Source organism: Anneissia japonica, unplaced genomic scaffold, assembly GCF_011630105.1.
Source record: "Anneissia japonica isolate Jap-2015-1 unplaced genomic scaffold, ASM1163010v1 scaffold263_len647688_cov178, whole genome shotgun sequence".
Lineage (NCBI taxonomy): Eukaryota > Metazoa > Echinodermata > Crinoidea > Comatulida > Comatulidae > Anneissia > Anneissia japonica.
In genome coordinates this window covers 310976-334569 of record NW_022734777.1, presented here as the reverse complement: position 1 = coordinate 334569, position 23594 = coordinate 310976, and the positions used below count along the sequence as shown (strand labels likewise).

At 31.6% G+C, this 23594-nt stretch overlaps 1 protein-coding gene across 8 annotated transcripts; it reads right to left on the bottom strand.

Moving 5' to 3' along the window:
• Positions 1 to 4175: 4175 nt before the first annotated feature.
• On the bottom strand, positions 4176 to 22499 carry LOC117116448 (protein bicaudal D homolog 2-like). 8 transcript variants are annotated; one of them, XM_033260488.1, is made up of 6 exons: positions 22132 to 22499; positions 21154 to 21495; positions 19025 to 20755; positions 11098 to 11110; positions 9452 to 9475; positions 4176 to 5884 (listed from the first exon to the last, which is right to left on the bottom strand). In XM_033260488.1, the coding sequence occupies exons 1-4, from the start codon at positions 22345 to 22347 to the stop codon at positions 11105 to 11107; spliced, it is 2295 nt and encodes a 764-aa protein (XP_033116379.1). In that variant the 5' UTR covers positions 22348 to 22499; the 3' UTR covers positions 4176 to 5884; positions 9452 to 9475; positions 11098 to 11104. The 8 variants fall into 8 exon arrangements, with proteins under 8 accessions (XP_033116379.1, XP_033116381.1, XP_033116377.1 ...); XM_033260490.1 differs by lacking the exon at positions 9452 to 9475 and having other exon boundaries at positions 11094 to 11110; XM_033260486.1 differs by having other exon boundaries at positions 4176 to 9475.
• Between the last annotated feature and the right edge of the window lie 1095 nt (positions 22500 to 23594).

The window sequence follows — 23594 nt, the reverse complement described above, 5'->3', positions numbered from 1 at the left end:
GTTTCATGTTTACTGAGGATCATTATCTTCGTTAATTGTTCAGTTAATCATCAAGTAATGGAAAGATGACTCAACTCACAGGGTCAATGTGCGGAGTTACGTATAGGCATTGTCCAACTACTATAGCAACTGTAGAGAAGCGCTTTAGTTCACATTATTCACGACAGGGGCTGAAATCAACCCTATCATCATGGGGTAACCCCATACTCTTTCAAAAGATGAAATGGATGTACTTCCATTTTAAGTCCTTTGACAACTTTTTTTATACGGTACCTTGTTTCGCGAACTTTTTTAAAGACTCAGAGGACAGCGGAAAAAAAAAATCATTTTTCTCATTTAGCAAAATGATTTTGCCAAAACCACCTGGGCAGAGAAGAAAATAAAAATAAAACTTATATTAATGAATATAAACAATGTAGTAATGAAATTGATAAATGCTTTGAATTTATACAGTTAAGGAAGAAATAGATTATTTTTGGAGATTTCAGGGGAGCGGAGGGGTGGAATAAAAATAAATATAAAATTTTATTTTTTTATGAAATTTCCATTTATTCATAGCGGAGGGTGTGCTAACTGGCCCGAAAATATAATTGTATTTTTTTGCAAAATCATCATTATTCGCAGTCAGTGGGTTCGCCAAACCAGGTATAAAAATGTCTCTTCTTATCCGATAATACTTGGATTTACTAACCGAACCGATTGGCACGAAGCAATACCGATGTTAAAGCTGTAGTTGGCGGTGCCTCTGCCGTACTGCTCGGCTACTCGACTCACCATCACTGATGTCTCTAGTTTTACTTTCATCACTCTTGTAGGTTGCCTTGATGAAAGTAATGAATTAAAAAAAATTTTTTATTTGCATCCAACTGCAACCCGCCAATTAGTGAATGGAATAATGCTTTATAAGATATGTAAAACCTCGAATAGAAGCCCAATGGGCGTAATCTCGAAAAGTAGCCCATCTTAAAAAGAAGCACATCCACAGGTCCTGAAAAAAAAAAAAGAGCCCAAGACTTCAAGGTTTCACGGTATATATTTCGGGTTGCAAATGTCTGCGACAAAGCTACGAATGTCTGGTTTACAAAATACCTTCCACCCGGAATGGACACATCATTTGAGGTGCAAGGTAGGCTACATGCTGTTGGTCCCGACACTAAACATTCTTTAAAAAATAATTCAGACTTCAATACAAGAAAAATGAATACAGTACACAAGGGGATTTAGTTGTTTGATTTTATTTATTGGGAAACAGCACTTAAAAGCCATTTTAAATAAATCAGCCACTTATACTGAAATATGCACAGGTAGCAGTTGGACCTGCTACGAATTGACACACAAGACAAAGTGCGTTCAATTTTTCACATATATTATATATTATTTACCATTTGGAGTTGGTAGATGAAAACATACGAGCCAAATGAATTAAAATATCTATCAAAACTACAAATTTGCTTTGGATTTAAAATATTATCAGTTTAATGATTAATATGTTAGACTCATCAATATTGCAACATCATTTAGCAACAAATAGCCAGTCACTTAACTAATTGGGTTGGGGGGGGGGGGAAGAGATGAAGCATCACACACTGCATATCTACATCATTCCTGAAAACGTTTAAAAACAAATTTCCCAGAGTTTGTAAAATAACAGAAACAGTTAATACGTAAGTCATAGTTTGATTCTAACTTATTTACTAGGGAGCTATCGATTTGTGCGACAACGCGACGCTAGAACAAAATCACTCATGCGTGATCGTCCTAACTGGCGTCTTACGTTCTCTGCATACATAGATTTTGGCCAAATTGCATTCCAGAATCTGCTCGACGAGGTGACCTTAACGTTCTCGCATGCGCAGGTGGCTTTTAGTGACGTCATTACGTTCTACGTCCTACCGTCATCGTGCAATCGGAAGCTCCTTACTGTTGGGTTTATACGGTTGAAGTCGGTGCAGGTATCACTGAATTACAAATTCAAAAGTTGTAATGAAAGTTTTTCTTATATTAATGCAATCTGGCTATTCTTCATAAACACCATAAGATATGTTAAGGGGGGAAATATTTGTAAGCAATTTCATTTAGCGGGTGAATGTAACACGCACAAACTAAAATATATTAATGCAACAACTCAGTTGTATTCACAGTCATCACCAATTTACAACTAGTTCAAATGTAATCAAAGTTGACATAAAATCTATGTAACCAACATTACATAAAATCATTTCTAAAAAAACATTTAGCAACATGCACAATCTGTAAAAAAAAGCAAAGGGAAGATGTTGACAATGGTAAATCTATCTTTACAGCACTTCCAATATTCAAACTATAGAGGACGTTATTAAGAGGTATTTCAGCTAAATACAGTATGCATAGAGAAACAAATCTAATTTCAATTCATTAAAAAAACATTTTAAAAAAAATGTGTTTCATGAGGCATATTCGTATAACTTTTAATTTCAATGTAAGATATACCATCAAAAGCATAATATTGATGAAATGCATTTTCATTTCAAAACCAAACACAGGTTACTTTTGTGATAAAAATATAAGAGCTACAACCAAAAAAAAAAACAAAAAAAAAACAAAACAAACATTTTGGTAGTTTTCAGTGGGTAGTACAATTACTACTAAAATCTGTGGTATAACATTACTTTTATGATAAATCTTTTGTCATGTACAAATTAACATCACTAACTAAAAAATAACACTGCATCTTCAGTGTATATAATCAGATCTTTATACAATTAGCAAATAGTAAACTGGTATTTCATTGTAAATTACAATCCAGTTGGTATAAATATATAAAAAAAAACAAAACAATGAAAGTAATATTCTATAAATAACATCATTTAATAACATTATTAATTAATAGTTATTATATTAATAACATAATAATAATATCAAGCCTATCATGTTATACTCAAAGTGCAATAAACTTTAAGCTCTGTTATATGCCCATATATAGTCATGATGTGCCTATATATCATATAGTGTGATGTCATCATGACCATATTTAGGCATATCACATGTTTTTGTCAAATAAAAATTGATAGTTTGACAGGACTCTGTGCAGATTATATTTTATTATAAAAAAAATGTTCTATGCCCATATATAGTCATGTTATGCCTATATATGGACATGGTAAACCTATATATAGTCATGATGTGCCTCTATATATATGTTCATGATGTGATGTCATCATGACCATATTTAGTCACGTTGTTATCAAATCAAATCTGAGACTGGACAGGGCTTACCTCTCAGGTTTGATGACGATATTATCTCAGTAGTTTCGGCATCATCACAAATGCTGATTGTCACGTGATCACACCAACTCGCTTGGTCACAAATGACAATAAAGTACAGCACAATTCTATACGGCTGATGAAAGCGCCCTCATGATGCCGAGAAAATATTGCTTATTGCACTTTGGAGAATAACCATTATAATAATACAAATAGCAATAATTTAACTATAGTAAATACCCATATATTCAAAGTTACACGTAAGTAATCATTTAAGAGGTATGGCAATGGCATTCATGAATGTTCTATTTAAATTTATATTTTGTTTCCTTTGCAGTAAGTTCATAATATAACAATGCAGTTGGAATACAGTACAACCATTAGTACTGTAAGAGATATAAAAAAAGCTCTAGGTCACCCTATAATTATAACTTTACCAATTTCATATGGAGTACCTTCATAATGAAATCTTTTATTTTTCATCAAATCCATGGGGAAAAAACTCAATTACAAAGTAAATCTAACAGTGTATTGTAAACATTTTTTTAGCTTTAATCTTTGTCCAGATATCAAATTTTCTTTGACAAAAAACTGTTGTATGCCCATATATAGTCATGATGTGCCTATATATGGTCATGATGTGATGTCATCATTCATATTTAGGCATTTTACATGTTTTTGTTAAATAAAATTTGATAGTCGGGATAGTCGCAGAATGCGGCCAATCACAGCAAGATGCGATATAAAATTAATTAAATATTCAAATTCGTTAGAAATATCACGCCTACGTCAATAAATAGCATTTCTTTTATCTAAAGAATTTAGTTTTATAAATAATGTAGTTATATTTACATTTTAAAATGAATTTAGATTTTACATTTGATTAGGATGAAATGCAATAAAATATTCATTAAAAACTTTTTTTTAGTAAATTTACAATACTGGTACAATCAATGATTAATTGAATTTAATCAGGGAAGGAAAATTTGAAATCTATGCAGCTTCAACTTTAAACTCTGAACTTTGAATTTATGCTAAAATTTTAACATAAATATTGCTTGAGTGAGTGCTTAACATTGCAAGAATGTATTATTTCCAATAAATGACATCACAAGGCTTAAAACAAAATAAACAATTTTACGCTTCAATAGACACTACAGGCACAGATCAACAATCTTGATGGTGGACACAATAGACTGAATTTCTTGATATTAATTTTGCCAACATCGAAATACTTGCTTTAATTTTACTCACACTTCGCTAGCATTGTAGACAGGCTGTTTTAATGATTACTACTCCGATATTAAAAGGCAATGAAGTCAAGAAAATCTAGAATATTTAATTTGATATGTAAAGCCAACTGTAATTTGTTACTACAGCATAAGTATAGTAATTGTTAAACAGCGCCATCTAGAGTTGAGATAATTAGACTTTTACAATTTACACTATGACATTATCATCAAAGGTACTTAACATTCTCTTTCATAGTACCTCATAATTATCACAATCTTTCAGACAATATAATACATCAATACAGTTTATTTATACAATTGGTTTGTTGCCTAGTAGGGAAAGCAATATAATTTGTCATTTCATCCTTACTTTGTGAATAAATAAATGATGTCACGCATCAGTGAGCAATATACAAATATACCTGCATGTGAGAGTTTAGAAATGAAATGCCATACCTTGTACCACCTTGGCAATAATAAAGTAGCACAAGTAGCTCAATGGCTTATACCCCCTTCAGACTTCCCTCCATTGCGATCGATTGTGATGTAATCAATGGTTATGTTATGATTGGTTAACTGACCTCAACCAATCAGTGCTGTCGTGATTTGTTGTGATCGGATTCCGTGGTAATCGGGAGTAATAAAGATTGTAGCACCCAATCGCAGCGAGTAACAATTGCGATTACTGTTGGTGAGCTTTCACACACGATTGTGAATTGTGATTGGGTGACGCACTTGCTACAACCGATCGCAAAGCGATGCTAGTCTGAACAGCGTATTAGATGGTAATAGTGATATTCAACCTTTGTGTTAGTTACATCTAAATTTCATGTGTGTTAGTGTTGCATGTGAGGATCACATACACATGCATCTCAACACCAGAGAATCCATGAAGTGTGAAACCAGTACTAATTCTAAAAGTGTTAAATAATATCAGTGTAATATTCGATTAGTTTGTAGGATAAAGTGTTATTGTCTGCAACAGGTAAGGTTCCTAAACTCACATAGGCTCCCAAACTTGTACACACCGATAAAAGACCATTTAGCTTACTGTAAAAAAACCTTGGTAAATTCTCTACAAATGTTGCACACAACACTATAAAATATTTACATATTTTTAGTTTTGAGTGTAAAATTACTTTTGTAGACAATCAAAGAGTACTCATCGCTTAAGAGTACAACATAAATTCTATGATATAATATACTGTATATTTTATCTAAATACTGTATATGTGAACCCTGATCTCTCCGAATTTGATATGTGCGTCAGCCAAATGTCTTGTTGAATAGTTTGTGCAGCACTAGCTACAAAATTGAGGCTCCATTTCAAAATTTGCTGGGCTACCATTCAAGGCTAGTGGGCTAGTGATCGTCTGCATATGGCGGTAGATATCTCCATCTCATTAACACTATAAACAAGCAATGTTAAGAAAAAAGGAATATATAAAGCAAAACATAAATAATTGAAATTAAATAGATGAAATATAATAATAACATAAATGCACAAATATGAGAATTAATTATGCAGTTAATTATTATGCATAAATAAGTAGATGATATTATAATCATATAGGTTTAGATTAGAAAAACATGCTAGTGATAACAATCCAAAACAAATGATGAAATATTTCAGGCATTAAATTTGATAGATTATTAAATTGCAAAATATGAAGAAGACACATGAAAAGATGATATGACATAAAATGACAAGAAAGTATAAAAGTAATATTGAGCTATAGATTTATATAATTAAAAACAATTGTTGAATACACTAGTGAGAAAAAGATAAAGTGGATTGAATACAATAGAATAATTATACTTACATAAATTTGTATTTAAATAATATTATATTTTTTTTTATTAAAGTGCATTTTTACTGCAAATAGTGCAACCAGTGCTTAAGACATAAACAGAGTAATTGACACTTAATTTAAAATGGTACTTAAGTCAAATTTACACTTAAGTCAAATTTATACTTAAGTTGTAAAAGGGATGTTAAACAATCCTGAGGCTATTTGCAGTATAATAAAACCAGAAGAATGTAAAAAATAACCACAAATCCATTGAAAATTATTGATACCATTTCACACCTTTTATAATGTTGACAAATGTAACAGGTTGTGATAAGGGACATTTTTGAGAATGACAAACTGTATGGATTCTGTTGTATACAGTGAATGGGTGAATGTAAATAAATCGTAAGTTCCCTGAAAAAAATCACTTTGTTTTTGGCTCTTATTTTATTTTAAACTATTAGTACATTAGGGTCTGGACTTCACATCTTATTGCTGTGGTTATTGATTGCTTCCAAAACCATCACATGTATCGTAAATGAAATTAGTAAACTATTAACAATGTAATACAATATAATATTTACATTTTCGGTAAATTGTGATCAAGTATTTTTTATAAAATACAGTACAAGAGAAAATTAATAAACTCCAGTTTCTTTGAATTGACATGAATCATCGTATCACACATACTTCAAGACAAAAATAGTCACACAACAAAGGATAAACAAAAAGTAAAAGTGTTAGAAGATTATGCAATCCATAGAGGGTGTAACCACTAGAGGGAGCCAGTCAAACCACAATATAATTGTCACAGACAAAACACAGCAGGCCACAGACTGAAAGCAACATGGAATGCTTGGTCTACAAATTTTATGTGACAATAATCTGTTGTATGTCCATATATAGACATGATGTGCCTATATATGGTCATGATGTGATGTCATCATGACCATATTAAGGCATGTCACATGTTTTTGTCAAATAAAATTTGATAGTCTAAACAGGGCTTTAAGCCACACTATAACATTTTATATGACAAATAAATGTCACCTATATTGGGTGTGTTATGACATCATGCCCATATATGGGCACATCACTTAAATTTGTCACATAAAATTTTATAGTGTGGACTAAACTCTATGATATTAAACCCAATTAAATGATCATACGGCAAGGTTTCAAAAACACAGTGTATTGTGAAATTTCTAGTATGTGTGGTATTATGTGTCTAGCATAGTCCCAAGTTAACTCTTATACATTCTAATCAAATAGAGTATTTATCAACAATGTGATATGTTACAATTACATGATGTTTCATATAGTACTGTACTTCAATGCTTTTATATAAGAAAATTTTAATTAATATACAGTATTAAAGTTAATTTAATCTGCCTTTATCCATAAAAAATTAGGTGGGCCTGCACCACCTGTGCCCACTCCCTTGACTTTATCCCCAACTAGGTTTATGTTATCACTGTGCCATGTGCATCCCAAACACCAAGGTTTCTATGTGTTCCTAATATTTCTTGTGCTTTTCTAAATTGCTTTTCGCATAAAATACAGTGTTATCATTTGTGTTTGTTAGGCAACAAAGCAACGCGAGTATTGTTCAGTTGGCGGCGCTATTATCAAATTGAAGAAATCTACTGAGTAAGAGATTACATTTTATTGGATAATGTTGGATGCATCCCAACATACTACAGACTGAAAGTTGAGAAAGTGCAGGTATGCTAATAAACCTTAACCTTTGCCACTAATCTATACTCAACTGTGTTGTCTAGCTTTCGCCAGCTTATAAATAAATCAATTGTAAGAATCTCCCGCATAATCAAGTTCCTAAAATCTTGCAAGATTTAATATAATGGATTTTAGACAGCTGGTTTGGAAATTACAATATCTAGCGAGATTTTAAGATGCATGTCGGTGAGAGGTTGGAGGCAGGAAATGAACATGTTATTATTACGTTATTGAGGTTCAGAAGTTTATCCTGACGATCAAGACTTGGTTACATTCAATCTAATCCCAGTGGCTGCCTTCATTAAAAACTCAATTGAACTCTGACCCTTTCGTGATTGAATAACTTGAAGGTACATACTACTACTCTAAAAATATCATAACTATTGAAATATTAGTAATAAATAAATAAAAATTAGTCTGATCATCTCCACAATGCCTTTTTAGTGATTCTATTTTCTGTATGAAGTATATAAAGCAAGGGGAGGGCTTAATCCCCCATTTCCTCCTGTTTGCACCACCACTGCTCAAGATATGTAACTTTATGCAAATTTGATCCTTCAAAAAAGAAATTATTGAATAATAAATAATTTATTCTTCCCCAGCTAGATGCACATACCACTGAATCAGAGCATACTACAGCCTTCGAAAGCACAATAATAATAATATTTTACCAGAAAATTAGTAAACACCTCACTTGCTTTTATCTACTGTACATATCTATGTCTTAATTCTGACCAAAGGTGAAATTACTGTACTTGGCTACAGTAAAGTACATGAAACAAACCATTTTTAAATTAACTGCCATTTAACTTAATTGATGTGTTCTCGCGGGTATTGTGCAACAACCGCGTCAAGTAGCGTACATATAGCAGACGAAAACTTGTAGATTAATCAAAATGACATACGCAATGAATATTTGTAAGAAAGTTCATCTGCATTTGTAATATAGACCTACTTTCACCAGTAATATAATTGCACTGCAATTTTGTATAAGGATTAGTGAAGAAAGTGAACGAAACAAGCAATTTTAATGTAACACTGAAATAGCGGCATCTATTGTGCAGTGGAATACCGGTACCTGCATTTACCGGTAATATAATTGTGAACTTCAAATCACAAGATTTTACTTACGCTAAAAATACGGTTGTCTGTACAATTTTGTGTACATAACTAATATATTTAATGAAACACTAAAACAGCAGCATCTATTGTGTAGTGCAATATATAGCTTCTACATGGATTTAAACAAAGTGCAGCATAGATATTGGACGATGTAAGCCTAATTCTCTCGACAAAGGCATCCACGCAGAGCAGCTGGTTTCAGAACTGAAAGCGAATCGTTTAATACATGGTTCTGATTTCACCAATATTATCAAGCCCCAATTATTAATGACAGGCACTAGTAGTAAAACCAGATCCCTGAAACTGTGAATTAATAATACATACCTTGTAAAATACATCTCATGGTTTCTTAAAGACAAATTTAAATGTTTATTAAGTTAGTATAAAACAAGATTTTATTAAATATTATTGTTTACACAATAAACTGTCTTTTTGGAGACTGGTGCCGGAATAATTTTATTAACCAATCAACAATACTATTTGAGAGAATTTATATAGTGGTCTTTACTGTAGTCTCACAGCTAAAAACCACAAAAAATAAAAGGCAAGTTGAGAACGTGTTGAAGCATATTTGACAATGCTAGGAAGCACAAGCTTGGTGGTCACATGGTTAAGACACCAAGCTAGTTATCTGGAGGTTGTGGGTTCGATTTCCACCCGAATCACTTGCAAGATTTTTTTTTTTCGCAAGTATTTGGGAACGTACTGAGCATTCAGTACTATAACTTTTCAGGTACGGGCAAACATTCGTGCTAGGAACTTATATTACAAACTGAATGAATGAATGAATGTGTATGTATAAATGAATAAATTAATGAATCGATAAATAAAGGGAAATAAATAAATATAAAATATACTGTAGATTAAGTTTGTTTATGTACAGTATGTTGATTATCTATTATAAATATTATTTATTTCTATAATTTCTTTCTTTTTAAAATTGTTATTATTAAACAAAATAACTAAATCACAGGAGAAAATTATGTTGATATAGCTATTTAAACAAAAACAAATTCAGTTCCATTTATTTTTCAGAACAAATATTTAAATATCAATATAGCAACACCCCTGATGACTCAACATTGCTATTTCAACAGAGTGAGTAATGGAGAGTTAAAATATCAAGCAGAGATTTAAATATCATCATCGTTCCTAGGCCACCTGCAGGCTGTGAACGGCCACCTACACTGTAACATTTAAGAAGCATACATAAGCGATAACAACCAACAGTTTACCGTAAGATTTAAGGATGTAATGAGTTTAATATAATCACTTAGGATTACTGATGTACAGATGAAGAACCATCAATTAATGTTAAAACTGTACTCAAAATCCATGTGAAATTGACAAAATAGTTCAACTTTTCTTAATAAATTAATTTTGATATATTTAACCTTGTCAATAATTTGTTTGTCAATTATTTTAATTCAAAAGTTAAGCAATTCAGTTGGCCACCAGCCTAGTTAGAGAATCAGGGAATTTGGGCTGTGGGCACTTGGAATATCCACAACAGCCCCCTCCCAGAGTGGTGCATCAGGAAGTGTCTAGGAGACATGGTTTATTTAAATTGACTGTGGTATTTTCAAAGTTCATCCAAATTAAACAATTAGAAAATATAAAGAAATGTTTATTATTTATAAAAAGAAAAAAATTTATTATTTCTGTTAAAAGATTTGGTTAAAATAGATGAATAACAACTCAGTGAGTATTAATACCTGTACATTGAAAAGATTCCCTACAAAATAAAACCATTATTATTCGTGCTAGGGAACAAAACGGACGAAACCACAACACAATTTACACCCTGGCACACAGACAAGTGATGGTGGACACATGTGCAATTTACACACACCAGCACGTAATAAACACAGGTGGATGATGGGATAGTTTATGTGCAACGCAACTGACAATCACAAAGGGAACACCTCCACACGCACAAGAGATATATCATTAACCATAAGCATACCTACCACACATTTAGTCCTGGTACGAAACAAAGAAAAGAAAAACGAAATCTGTCACTATTCTATACAAGCACAGGCAATGTGGCTATCGTAAGTCTATGCAGACATTACAAACAGTGAGTTCACTAAAATGCACATAACTAATAAACATTCTGTAGCAAAACAGGTTTTTTTTTATACACTCCATTTCTGGTCATAAGGTTAATTATGAGAAGGATATTAACAAAGTACAGTAGAAACATAATTTTTGAACAAAAATGCAAATAAATTAAGAATAACTTATACCCAAACCCGCTTTCTCAAAAATTCATTCAATAAAAATATATTACATTATATTATTACAAATTTATGCAATTAGTTTCAATAGAAGTATGAGAAAGGTATGTATACAATTTTATCAAGAAAAAAAGAATGTACATTATGAATGATTAGAAATGATAATGTCAGATCGTGTTTTAATAGCCATAATGCATCTAAAATTGAATGAATATTAATATAGATAATAATATTGATATTAGTTAACAAACACCTCATTAAAATGAATAGATACACAAATTTAGAAATTGATAAAGGGAATTTATTTTTTAATTGATTTACTTTAAGCTATTCCGATTAGTTGACTAAGAAAAAAAAACAAGAATCAATCACCATTTGCATGTTGTAATAATGTTGAAAAAAAAAAAAATTTTTTCCAAAGCGTATTTAAGTTATTTTAAAAACTCGACACAATATGATTTTCATATGTTTTAATGGTTATTATATACTGTACAAGTAAAAACAGTAGCAAAAAAAAACGAAAAAGAAACATTTTATAGGATTTAAGCAGTTTTGTGATATGGGCAGAGCAGCATAATAAAGATGGGCATTACTGTACATAGTTACAAAGAAGGAAGATAATCAAATGAAATACAGTATACGGTATTTTACGATGTATGCAGCAGATGAGAGTAACCACATCTAAATATATTATTCCTGCCTCTTGCTTGCAGACTGCACATAGATTTATACAATTGTTTGTGATTTCAAATACACTTAGTAATCAAAACAAACACATTTGATATAATTTGGGTAAGGTTTAAATAAGGTTTGAGGTTTATAAATATAAAAAAAATAAATAAAATTATATAATTATAGATTGTTCATTAATATATTAATTACATATTTATTTTTTGAAAGGAAGGAAGGATAGAGTATTCATATTTTCTGCGATTTCAAACAAATGCAACTTGAAAAAAAAATGTTTGCTTCTTACCAATGAATTATAACTTATAATCTCATTATGTTTCAAGTTTGGTAGCTTAACATTGAAGGAATTTGGATAAATGTTACATTAAAATTTATAATAATAGTATCTGAGAATATTAACATTTATCACATAGGTGGTAATAATAAATATGTTTTTGTCCTTGTTTATTTACTATCTTGTTATCATGACTGCAAATACTGTACAGTAATTGGACATGGCACCTTACAGGCCCATTAAGTCCACTATAATTATTATCTAATTAATATTTAATATAAATAATGCATAATTATACTATTGATGTATCAAAATAGCTGGTAAAAAGGACTAATAGATCCGGTTACATTTTTCTTGTCTCAGAGCTCTTGGGGATTGTATGATATATCATCCGTCAGTTGCTAAGGAGGGCAGTATCAATAAGGATTGCTATGTGCCTACGGGCGAAAAATGAAACTAAATGCAGGAAAAAACAACAAATCAAGCGTTTTGAATATCACCAACTTAGAAAACTGAAGCCTCAAATCTGAAGACAATGGGCATAAAATGCTGTCTGGTATTAAGTCCAAGGTGGATATCTACCAGGAAAGACCAAAGGAATTCAATTTGTTTGTCTAATCTATAAGCTGGGAATAAAAGATTTATGTCTGTTCCAACAAAAAGTGAAACCTCAATAAAAGATACGACCTTACACTAAGATTATGTTGACTTTATGATCATAATGTATTTTGTGGTAAAACATGAGCATGCTATGACTCAATAACATCCTCCTCCTCTTTTATTTCATTTAAAATTTTAATTTACAGACAATATTATGGGGCAACAATGTAAATTATCAAATTTATAACAATGAAGTTATTATTTAATTAGTCCAAATATACTGTACTAGTAAGTTATAATTTAGTGACATTTTGTACGCTCGCCTTTCGATTCAGTTATGAAGCATTTTCGTTATCCTTAGTCACTGGGTACACCTTTGCTGCCGTGTCGGCACAGTAGCAGACAACCCCACCAGGAACCAATACTCATAGGTGGAGAGAAGTAATTTTTATATTTTTTATATTTTTAGTAAATAGTTAGCACGGGATATTATTGTATTATCTCAATCATGTATTTCACTTTGAATATTAATGCACCAGCAAACAATCAAACGGTGATAATTTGCTTTTTTGGCAAAATAAAAAATAAAAATAAAAAATCTCCCTCCCTCATCACTTTTCCAGCCTAGATAGTGAGATAAACCTTTTTTAAAGGGCCTTATTTCACTTATTATTATTAACATTTAATGCATCCTGTGCATAATGTAAGTATATTTTAACTAAATATTACATACTTTTATACAAATAAAAAAAATTTAAATTTATTCAGGAATAACATAAAATTTGAATTAAATGTTATAACATTTTAAAAATAAAATTAATACCAGGTTATTTTAAAAATGTGTGCTTGATTATTAATATTCCTTATCTAATAAAAATAATTATAAACTTATATTTAAGCATAAATTAGGAATTCCAATACAGTGAATCTCTTTCTCAAATTCTGAATTAATTTGAAATTTTCTTAGCAGGTGTTTAAAACTAATAGTACTACAGTACAAGGTCAATAACAAGTTATGACATAATTATTCACAATAATTGATTAACTATCACTGGTAGACTATGAAATTATCTGGTCCAAATTATTGATTCATCATTCAGCATTCCCAAAATTTAACCTAAAAAATTCAATATGGCTGCTTTTGTTATTCTTGTAAACAAAATATTATTCTTTAGGATTAATTTTTGAATAACAATGGCTAGGAAAACGTGAATAAACTTCAATCAACAAATGCAGATGATATTTAAACACATGTAGTGGATAAACATGCCAACACAGGAAATATAAAATCGCACTTCATCAATGTCACGCATGCTTCAGATGCAGACACCTATTGTTAGTATAAGTTGGAAGAACATCAAAGTAAAACAGTTCCCTGATGACATAAGCAAGCCAAACTTTAAAGCAGGGAAGAAAGTTATGACCTTTGACACCAGGTAAAGCAAATCTGCATACAAATATTTGTATAGAAAAAAAAAAAAAAAAAAAAAAATTATATAATTATAATTATATTTGATCTCCACTCATATCCATTACTGCTGCTGCCTTGATTTTTTAAATTTATTTTCAAAACTATTTTTTATATTTTCAAATTTGTTGAAGTAACTGCAATATAGTCACTGAATTAGCTGCAGTATTATTACTAATTCTCTGACGTTACAGAGGTTTTCTGAATAAATTGATTGAATTGATTATTAATAATTAGTACTTTTCATTTTGACTATGTAGATAGGTTTGGGTATTACCAGCAAAAAAATTAGATATGAAAAAACCACCACAAAAAATACTCCCCCCCCCCCCACAAATTTTTTTTTTAAATAGCTCAGAGAATCTGTTATTTTAATAGCAGTGAATTTATTACCATTATGTTCTATATTTGAATAGCTATCATTAAATTTCAATTTTCGAAAAAAAAAAAAATCTATGTAAACATAGACTTGTTATACTGTGGCATGCACAAAAAAGTCCCAATCAATTAAATTAATCAATTTAATCAAATTGTGAACTAAAAAAAAAACCAAAACAGATGCAGAAAAATAAGTAATTAATTCTGCAGAACATGAATGTCATATTCTGTAATAATCCTTAATAATGTATAGTGTATATCCTTTACTTTTCTTATAGAAGGTATTGCAATTTTTTTTTTTTGGTTTTTTTCTAGTTATAAAATCATTACTAGTCTACTGTAGAATGGGATTGAATGAAAACTTTATAAAGACACTAAATCTCCAAATTGATATAAATACTATAAAAATTGACTTTTAAAATTGTTCACTTTTATCCTATAAAACTATTTATTACCTATAAAAAACATTGCATTTTAAACAGTGTTGGAGCAAATTGCACCTCCCTATGGATCTCACATCCTTTGTGTCATTTTTAATCCCAAACATGAAATCAATAATTTTCTTCAGGCATCAGGAAAAAAAAATCTGAATAAAAAAATTTTTATAGAAAAAAAAAAAAAAAAAAAAAAATTATATAATTATAATTATATTTGATCTCCACTCATATCCATTACTGCTGCTGCCTTGATTTTTTAAATTTATTTTCAAAACTATTTTTTATATTTTCAAATTTGTTGAAGTAACTGCAATATAGTCACTGAATTAGCTGCAGTATTATTACTAATTCTCTGACGTTACAGAGGTTTTCTGAATAAATTGATTGAATTGATTATTAATAATTAGTACTTTTCATTTTGACTATGTAGATAGGTTTGGGTATTACCAGCAAAAAAATTAGATATGAAAAAACCACCACAAAAAATACTCCCCCCCCCCCCACAAATTTTTTTTTTAAATAGCTCAGAGAATCTGTTATTTTAATGGCAGTGAATTTATTACCATTATGTTCTATATTTGAATAGCTATCATTAAATTTCAATTTTCGAAAAAAAAAAAAATCTATGTAAACATAGACTTGTTATACTGTGGCATGCACAAAAAAGTCCCAATCAATTAAATTAATCAATTTAATCAAATTGTGAACTAAAAAAAAAACCAAAACAGATGCAGAAAAATAAGTAATTAATTCTGCAGAACATGAATGTCATATTCTGTAATAATCCTTAATAATGTATAGTGTATATCCTTTACTTTTCTTATAGAAGGTATTGCAATTTTTTTTTTTTGGTTTTTTTCTAGTTATAAAATCATTACTAGTCTACTGTAGAATGGGATTTTATGAAAACTTTATAAAGACACTAAATCTCCAAATTGATATAAATACTATAAAAATTGACTTTTAAAATTGTTCACTTTTATCCTATAAAACTATTTATTACCTATAAAAAACATTGCATTTTAAACAGTGTTGGAGCAAATAGCACCTCCCTATGGATCTCACATCCTTTGTGTCATTTTTAATCCCAAACATGAAATCAATAATTTTCTTCAGGAACGGCTGTCAAGAGGCGTTGACATCAGCTAGACGTTTTGGATTACAAATACGATATTCTTGAAGATGCTTTTCAATTTGACCTCAAAAATTAGTAGTTCAGTTAGTACTATAAAATGTTAATTTACTCTCTCTTCCTCCCATCAGACATTCCTATGGTTTTCTTGTCTTGAAATTTATGTTGTTTTTAAAACTTTAATATTTGTTTCTACGACTACATTAAGCCTCTCGAAAATACCTTATTTAGGTCTTCAACTAATCAATTAAATAATACGTCTTTTGTCCTTGACTTCGTTCATTAACTATTTTATTTGGAATTTTGAGAAGCTTGCATGCAACTGTTTATGCCACGCCCAGTTATGCTTTAAACTAAGCCTTCTTCATAATGCTTGGGGAGTGAAGTTGATAAACTGGCTTTAAGATAGGATTTGAACCCAAGACCGCGGTATTTAGAGGCAAGCCATCTTAACCAACAATGTACAGATCCAATATATTTAGTCAAATAGCAATTGCAGGAAATTTTTGGTTAAACGATTACAGTTTAGCATGTTGAATAGTTATTTACATCAAATCAATTAATATTTTGAATGCTAACAGACTGTGAAATCATTCTGTGTGTTTACATTACAGGTTAAAGTTCGTAAAGTGACATGAACATGTACCAATATTATTCTTAAAACTCTGCCGATATTATTTGAGAAAAAAATATTATTCTTGATTGTGATTAAAATAATTCACTGAAACTTCAATTTTTAAAATTTAGGTAAAAAATGAACTGGTGCAGGAATCGAACCAATTTCAACTATCAGTTTAAAATTAAATTTACATAATGATTTTTTATTCACATTTTAGTGATTATTATTATATGGTACAGTTTATCTTACTCCAAGTGCCAACCTTTGTTGGAATTGTTTTTAAATGTTATTAATGTTTAGTTATTCAAAGATGATGTGACCCAGAAAAACAAAGCACATTTCACTAAATTAAGTGTTTTACAGTACATATAAAAGGAAAGTATTATCAGCATGATAGTTTTTTGCAATGCAGTTTGTTGTGAAAATGACATGGTAAAAATGAAATGGTTAATTAAAAATGAGCTCAAACCATACTTGTTAATAATTTATAAAAAGTTGCATTAGAATTGGTTAGAGAGAAGAATTAAAAAAAAAAACAAAAAAAACAGAAAGCCAAGCTGACAATGAGGTGGACATACCTACCAACATATCTCAGAAAATGAGGTTAAAGTTCAAACAAGACATAGTGAATGTCAAAGTTCAATCATAAGACCAGTTGTGTAAATAAAAAAGTCAATGAAGTAAAAACCAAGCAAAAACTTAACTACAAAATGAGAAATGGTAAGATAACATGCATTTTAAATGATGATGCCCATAGTGTTACTGTAAATTTAGATCACTAAAAGATTTAACTTTGAATTTGTTAATTTGATTTTGGTCAAATCTATTCTGTTTTATTAGTCTGCGATTAGTTTAGTTTGAGAATATCATTACTACTGTTATGACTAGGCATTTTGTCTTGCATAATAATGTCAATTGCTAACTTGGAACATAATACCATAGATCTAATCTTTCAACTAGAGAGCTTTCAAGTGCAGATAGTCATTATCTATTAAAAAGTGCAAGTAGATATAGAAACAAGAGAGCCGCAACTACAGTCAGACAGCAGTCGGAGTGTAAGAGTTTGAATAGGGTTTGAATCAGGCATGAATAAGGTTTGAATCAGGCATGGATCCAGTGGGGGGGGGGGGGACACAAATTTTCCCTGTTTTGCCACTAAATTTTAAAATTTCAATGCATATCAATGTTATTTTTTGAAATGAGCACTACTGTACTCGCTTATCTATTATAAAAATGTTGTGCCCCCACCCCGTTTCAAAAATTCTAAATCCGCCTCTGGTTTAAATTCATATCACTACTATTTCTAGAGAACACAACACCTCCATAAGTAAATTTTAAGCATTTGAAGTAGGGACAGAGTGGATGGAATGGTAACGCTATCAATCACGGTGGATGGAATGGTAACGCTATCAATCACAACACCTTAGCAAAGAGTACAAAATTTACACAACATTATACAGCTAAAACTGTAATGCAATTTAATAAAGACTTAATAACTTTTTGCTAATTATGAAAGTTTTAGTAAATATTTAAATGATATTGACAACCATATTTCAAGAAATAATGGTAACTGGAAAATCTGGACTTGAAAGCTTATGTCGCTAGAAAACACAAACAACCAAGTTTCTAAAAAAAAAACACCAATCATTTTTTCAAAAAAAATTGATAAATATTAACCAAAGATTGAAAATATACACATGTAAAAGATGCCAAGCAGAGTATCTTGGCAAGGATTTAAAAGTGCAAAGGAATTTATCAGTGAAGAATGGCAATTAAAAAAAAATGGTACAAAATATGAGCAGTACAGTAGGTAATCAAAGAGCTAGGAAGCTGGTACAGAATTTGTTTCCAGACAAGGTGGTTATAAAGTTAGGAGGTGATCTCTGTTCCAGTACGTGAATGGACAGCACGATAGAAACACAAACCAAAGAAAAAACACCACTTTACATTACAACCATGTGACTGGGCCTTTCTTAGATGGAGGAGGTTTGGAAGCAAAATGAGTATTATTAGACGGTGGAGATGTTGGTGGTGGGCGTGAAGATTTAGGAGAACTCACTTTGGAAGACCGATGTTTACGTGATGTTGAAGTCGATGTCTGTTTGCGGACAGTCTGTGTCTCATTGCGGAACTCTAAATCCTCCAAGCGCTGAGTCAGTGCTAGTTTTTGCTGGATTGCCATTCGGAGCAGTGAGTTCAATGTCTTCTTCTCTTCCTCCGCTGAGAGTAGCTGTCGTTGGTATTCGTCCAACTGGGTGACGTACTCATCACAGCGGCTGGCAAACATAGCACGTAACGTGGTGAACGTTGCAGCATCCTCCTTTAGAGCCTTCAACTCTCCGCGTAGTTTCATCATCGTTTCTGCAATGATTTGCTTCTCACTTTGGTATTTGCTCTTGAGATTTGACAATGCAACTTCAGCAGTGGTTTTATTTGCTTTCAAAACGGTACGCAGAGTTGCAACCTGTTCTCGTTTGGTAGTCAACAATGACTTGAGCTTCACCACCTGCTCTTGAAGGTCTTCATTCTCGGTGGAACCGCCATCCTCATTTCTCTTACGTGATACCTCAACAGTATGCTCAACCGAACGTTTTAAGTACTTGATTTGATCTTTAACGGTGGTTATTAGGTTTAGACATGTAATTGGATCACCATGTACTTTCTCTGTTGATCCATTGACAGGTTTGGATGCATCGGAAGCTGTGGATTTCTGTGACGATTCATTCGACTCCGTGTCTCCATTACCAACTGCATCGTCTGCTTCTTTCAAATTAACGCCTGAATTTTTCCTTTCTTTTTTACTAGCTGAATCCGAGGCTTCCAGTTTGGACTCCCTCAGTCTACTTGCAATATCAGCTCTGAAGCTATCACGTCGACTCTGTCTAGTAGCTTTGAAATGATCCAACATGATTCTATGTGGATTCTCTCCATTTACCACACAGACATGTTGGTACAACTGAGAGATGTCTTCACTGACACTAACAAGCTCATCTTGTGTGCAGTCCAAATGACCTTGTGTTTCTGACATTGAGTCACTCATTTCATTAAATTTTGTCTCCAATATTCTATAATTCTCTTGCTGTTTTATTTCTTTCATTGTCAATGTTTTGATTTCCTCCTGAAGATCTGAAATATTCTTAATATTTGTTTCTTCTGACTCCAAGCTTTTCTTAAGGTCATTATATTTGCATTCATACTTTCGGACAAGTTGTATAAGCTGGTGAACCTTCAGAAGATTGTCGTCAACATCTTCTGGGAGATCTTCGACCTCAACTTTTCCATCATGTAGGTCCGTTCCATTACTAATTTCTGACTGCGACCTTTCTAAAGTTCTGCTCAATTCAGACTTCTCTTTCAGAAGTCTTTTGACTTGCACTTCAAGCTTCTGTATCTCAGAGCTATGAAGTTCACTAAAAAGGTCATTGGCAAGACTTGGAGCTTGATGTGAGTTTTCATTTCCCTGTGAAGCATATTCAATTTCCATTCGCTGCAGGATAGGGTGGGCTGGCTCATCATCATCGGAGCCCAGGTTGGTCCTGTTTTCTAAATCCTCATTAATAGCTTCTAACTCCGACAGCATTGCCTGATCTAATTCCTTCTTCAAGGCATGTTTCTGTTCACGTTCACTCTCTAGCACCTTCAATGTCTCTTCTACTTGTTTCTCGGCAATTTCTTTTAACCTAACAAGATCTTCAATTTGAGAATTTAGGAATTCTGCATCCTCTATCAACCTCCTGTTTTCATGTTTAAGTGCTTCATACTCAACTTGGGATGACTTTAAGGAGGACACCTGTGAAATAATTAACAATTATATAGTCAAAAATTATTTTATAATATATTCATAGTACCAAAAATTTTAACATATTTCTTTTTGCTAATTAACAGAAGCATAAATAATACTGTTCCATTTTTTTTTTACCGTCTGTAATCAATTCAAGTCATTTTTATTTCACGTGCAAATAAATTAACAAGTGGTATAACCAAAAAAGCAAAACTTGCAAACATGGCAAACAGTCATTCAAATAATAAGAGCGCAAAAATATGGGTACTGTAAGCCTACCAATATAATTAAAGAGTAGTAGTACCTACAAAAATATGACTTTTAAGGTTTGTGTTAAATGTGTAAAATTCAAAGTTTTAATTTGGTTGATTTTTTTGGAAACAGAAAGTAATTTTCAATGACCATACCTGCTTTTGCATAGCAATGTTCTCCTCTTCTAGCTCACTGTAGTCTTGTAACAACCTTGTCTCTCTGAATTTCAACTCCCTGACCTCATCTCGAGCAGCTTTTCGCTGACTGTCAACTTTCTCAAAAGAAGATAGAGAATCAGAACTCTTTGCATGGAAATGTTCATTTTCACTCTTGTATCGTTCTATTTGCTGTTTGCTTTGTTTGACCTCTAATTCGAGGTCAGCAATGCGGGTAAGAAGATCTGCCTCACGAGTTGCTGACTCTTGTAAAAGGCTCTCTTCTCGATGCACTTCTATGGCAGTGTGCTTCTTTTGGGATTGTTGATGATGTTCCAAAGCCTGAAGTGAAATTTTAAAGTAAATTTAAACTATATAAACAGTTGGCTTTAAAATTGTTCAAAAAAGTAGTACAAGTTAAAATTCGTGAAATCAAGAGATATTTTTATATCTTACCTTCCGTTTGAGTTATCTTTTTTGATTGATTAGAATATATCAAATGTTGAGGATGATGATAAAAGATTGAAGCATATAATATTTACTCATTACACGATGTATAAACTATAAAACTGACTTGGCCTATACTAGGTGTAGACCTTGTAAAATGATTCTTCATCATTATTCAAAAGTAAAACTTTAATTTTAATTAACACTCAAATTAACATATAAATTAACATTTGTTTTTTGAAAATAAGTTATTGAACATTTGGTTTTGTTAACCATCAATATTGTGCTATTGTCTTGTGCATACTTCAAGACTCCAGCAACATAAAAGAGCCCCTCCCACATTTATTATCGGTCAGAATGACTCTTTTGTTTTTGACACACTGTCATCAGCTTAGCTATGCCGCCGCCTATAACTAATTAATTAGTTAAAGTTGGGCCCAGCCTTTTCTCAAATCTAGGTTTACTTTCTTTCAAAACCTGTTAGAATATAGAGCGATTTTTATAATAAGTTATCGTTTCCAGACAACCTACCTCTTTTGCATGTCTAAGTTCCTGCCTTGTGGTTTCATATAGCTTATCTAAATCTTCAAGCTGGGCCTTGATAGATTGTTTCTCCTCCAGTACAACCAAGCCATATTCCGCCGCTTGTATCTTTTCTCGTTGGGCTTGATCAAGTTCGCCTCTCAATCGAACCACAGTTACATTTAACTCCTCTATTGTTTCGCCGAATTCATCAGAATCAGACATTATGATATATTATAACTAAAGGAACTTTCTATAATAAAGATCAACTTTAAAAATATGGATTTTATCCCAAAAATACAGAGGAAGCTCAGCCCATCAACTACTCCGCCGACCGCTCGCCATCATAATTGTCTACACACTGAAACGACCATATTTTAGAGGTATAAATCAATTGTATTTTCATAAATCCAATCTTTTATATATGTTAAACAGTATTTACATGCATTATATATCAAAAGATAATCTAGTTTACATGTTTCTCTAGTATAATTTATTAGTTTTGACGAAATAGGTGAAATTTATTGAATAACAAATATATACATGTACCTATTGATGAATAGTATAGTCTTAATCAAGAGAGGGCGATGGTAACTTTTTGACCCTCTGGAATTAAAGAACTTCCGCCTCCACGTAAACATTAATTTGGGCCTAGAGGCTAGCCTAACAACAGTCACTGCATAAAAATCGCTTTTTAAAGTGTATGATTAAGAGATGAGAACATCCTCGATTTCATCATGACAAATGGTATGTGTAGATAAGTTCCAGTTAACTCAATGGGCTGTCTTCCGCTAAGCTAGTACTATAATTAGGTTGTTTACTTGACGATTACTTCAGCAAGCTAGGCCTAGTCAAGTCGTCCCAAGCTCTAGGTCTAAGCCTAGCTAGCTGGACGGAGTGATTTCATTGATAGAGCAGGCAACAAACATGAAAGCAAGCTAATATCAGCCAAGCTAAGATTTATATGTCTTTTTGTTTTGAGCTAAAGTGTTAATGTTGTCCACTAGATCTAAAAAAAAAAAAAAAAAAAAAAATCACAATTGCTTGCTTTTATAGGCCTAGGCCCCTAGGCTAGGCCTATATTTTATTTATTAATTATACAGTATTACTATAATATAATACATCTCCCTGATAGTGTAGAGAAAGGGCCAGGCCAATTTGACAGTCTTAAAAATTGGAAAAAAATATTTTAAAAAAAGCAGCTGTGATCAGCACATTGTGCATTAATTTGCAATAAGTGCCGCTCTAGAAAATGCTTTTCTCTTGAATAAATTACTAGCTCAAATGCAAGGGGAAACAACATTTCAGAATAAATAAGTGAGTAGCACTTATTTCAATACATAACAATAATGCATTGACATTTTAAAATTTAGTGACCCTGTGCCCCTTGCTTCAATGGATCTGCACCTGCAAATTTTATAAGCACCATTGGCATCAGTGCTTATATTTTATTATTTACAGTGAGTGTATAA